The 3,072-nt window shown below is 38.0% G+C and overlaps 1 protein-coding gene across 1 annotated transcript; it reads right to left on the bottom strand.

Annotated features, from left to right (window-relative positions):
- Positions 1-1,674: 1,674 nt before the first annotated feature.
- LOC117507728 (odorant receptor 131-2-like) lies at positions 1,675-2,704 on the bottom strand. The gene is made up of 2 exons (XM_034167540.1): positions 2,552-2,704; positions 1,675-2,448 (listed from the first exon to the last, which is right to left on the bottom strand). The coding sequence occupies exons 1-2, from the start codon at positions 2,702-2,704 to the stop codon at positions 1,675-1,677; spliced, it is 927 nt and encodes a 308-aa protein (XP_034023431.1).
- Positions 2,705-3,072: the final 368 nt, after the last annotated feature.

Below are 3,072 nucleotides of genomic sequence, written 5' to 3'. Positions count from 1 at the left end.
CGAGGGGGACTGACGACTTGGTGAGATATCGATCAAACCGCGACAGCGGGCCGACTTGCACGGAGAAGCCAACCTTCAGGCATCATTCCTGGGCAGACCGAGGCAGACAGCCGGAGTAATGGAGCAAACCCACTCAGTTCGAAATCTCCCACTTTTTGGATATATGCGAAGTCCCAGTTTGCCCAACGGAGTTTAGTTCTGCAGCTTTATCGAGGTGAGTATAAAATAAAAGTAAAATGTGACGTTTCTACACTGCTGTGAAGGTTTATTAATCGGCTAACGTTAGCTTAGCTTTTTAGCACAGTTTAGCTGAGTGAACACTTTAATTTGTAAATGGTTCAGTCTTTCTTATTTTTACCAAATAAAGCTACAGCTTTTTTCGGAGACCACAAATTTCAACCTTAAATAACTTTTGTCGGGCATTTTTTTTCCATTGTTTTTTCCGTTTTTTTTTCTTTTTTTAATATATAAACTGTTTAGTGTTTCTTTATATTTAAAGAAATATTTTTATTTGTCCCAATCAGGAACATTTGCTGTGCAGACAACCAAACTTCCATTGATGAGCTGAACACCACGAAGTCCAGTCGAAAGAAAACATATCTGCTCTTCAAAATAGGACAAAAGTGTCTTCAGCAACACCACCAGAGTTCAAAGCTGCAGAAGAGACCTTCATCTGGTCCCGAGAATCCAGCAGAACATCACCTGCTTCTAAATAAAAGGCTCTTTGAACAGCAACTATTTTATTATTTTTAAAAAAGCTGTTTCATTTTATATTTTAACAATAAATGAACAGATCATAGAAATGTCCATGAATCAAAATCAAAAGAAATTTGCACAAGTAGAAGCTCTCCACTTATTGTGCTCAAATTCATATTTTAGAAATGACTCTGTCCTGATAACAACATTAATGGCAATTACATATTTTGGCGAAATTACAAGTTGAAATGACTATAGAACAATTCATCAGGAAGTTTATGTCACAGAAATCCTACAATCACACTGCAGTCACTGTTAAATTATTTCCTGTTTTTAGACAAAAATAAATTTCTGAGGTTCCTTATCTTAAACAAGAACTTATCTAATCTGAAATAACAGGTAGTTTTAATTTACAGATGAAAGGTTTCTATAGAACCATTTATTTATTTATTTGGCTATTTTAATTACAAGTGTTCTAAACTTTTTTTTAACAGTAATCAGAAATTCTGAGGTAACAAACAACAACAAAAAACATTTCCAAGGATTTTTCTTCAGAAAACTGCTCTATTAATGAGCAGTCCTGTGACACGTTTGTTTTATACAGATCAGTGGTTTCTGCCACTAGTCTTCTGTGTTTTGACCCGACGCGTCATTCCTATTGGACAGTGCGAAGGTACATCACAGCTCAGAGCGTCGAAAGTTGGATTGGGTTGAACTTTGACCGCGTCAGCCTCCCAAAAAGCGGCAATGCGCGCTCCCGTCAGAAGCGTCGGTTTAGCTTGGCTTTTGACGCGACGCTTCTGACGCATCTAAAAAGCAACGCTTCTCATTGAAAATAATGCTTTTTAGACCGATTTTTGACGCATTTGACGCTTCAGACGTGTTCAGTGTGAAAGGCCCATTTTCCATCAAAATCTATCTCAATCGTGGAGACTCTGCAGTCATTCTCATTGTATTTCTATATTCTAAATATATTTCTTAATTCTGATGCTTTACTCTCAAAGTGCACTGCAAGTACTGCTTCAAATACTGCCGAAATGTTCTGTCTCGAAGTCCGTACAAAATGGGACTGATAAGCCTTGGCAGAATCTGGACGATGATGTAGACAGCAAAGTGTAGTTGTACAAAATCATTTCTAGGGATCGAGAACAAGTAAGCCTTGCCTAAAAAAGGGTATATATAAGTTAGCATACACAGGAGTAGCTGAATGCTGTGAAGAATGATGGTATTTCTGGCTTTCTTTGCATCTGCATCAGCAGTTTTAGCAGCAAAGAAAACCTTTAAATAAGTATAAAATAGAGTCATCCAAATACTAACAAGGTAAATTATATAAGAGACATCTCTGAAGATTACTGGCTGTTTGAAAAGGAAATCTCTTCGACACAAAGTTGGAGAATAGAAAAATTCTGTGGGTTGTGTTGCGACAGTAATGAACAAATCTTGCAACGCCAGTAGTAAACCCATGGCCCAGATCCAACCAATCACAATATATGTTCTTTTTATGGTGCAGAGGTCAGCGTGTCTGAGTGGCAAACAAATGGCAATGTAGCGCTCTAATGACATAACGGCTAAATTTAATGGCGTGTTGGCCGTGGCCAAGACGGCGATGTTAATGATAAAGCAGCAGAATGCAGCATTAATTTTGTAGGAAATGTAATTAAAGACAAACAGTTTGACTGATGTTGTAAGCTGGATGATATCATTCACCACCAGGTGGATGAATAGGATGTAACGAGGCTCCAAATAGAACACCTGAAGGAGACAAAACAAGGAAAAGTTACACGTAAAAAATAAACCCTAATGTTTCATCTGTCAGCTTCTTTAAAAAAATTAATTCAAGATATAAGTTTCTGACCTCGTGTTTTCTGAATGTGTGAATCAGAGTACCATTGATAAAGTTGATGATCAGGCCAAGAATTAAAACAATGACACACTTGGTCACAACTCCACTGAAAGAATCAATGAAACGCTGAACACTGGACATGTTGCCGTACGATGACAGATTCATGGCGCTGACTTGTGGATTCTGCAAGTCTGAGACACTTAAGAAGAAGGTTGTGAGGACAGGGTGAGGTGGAGATGGATGATCTTTTGTGACGACCCCTAACAGGAGCAGCCAAAAAGCAGAAAGTGGACATATTATCAGTTATACAGGTTCAAAGTCAAAAAAGGCACGTGAGGAGAGAGTACAATTGGAATATAGAATAAAGACTCTCCAGGAAAAAGTTTATGAGAAAAGTGACCCACAAATTGAAAGTGAATTACTGACTCTGAGGGCTGAATATGATAAGCTGTCGGCTTCTAGAGCTGCCTCTAGTCTTCTGAGACTAAAGCAATTGTTCTTTGAACATGGCGACAAATCGAGTAAATTATTAT

The sequence above is a fragment of the Thalassophryne amazonica genome, chromosome 3, assembly GCF_902500255.1.
Source record: "Thalassophryne amazonica chromosome 3, fThaAma1.1, whole genome shotgun sequence".
NCBI classification, from domain to species: Eukaryota; Metazoa; Chordata; class Actinopteri; order Batrachoidiformes; family Batrachoididae; genus Thalassophryne; species Thalassophryne amazonica.
The sequence above is the reverse complement of the archived record's forward strand: the minus strand, read 5'-3'. Positions and strand labels throughout refer to the sequence as shown.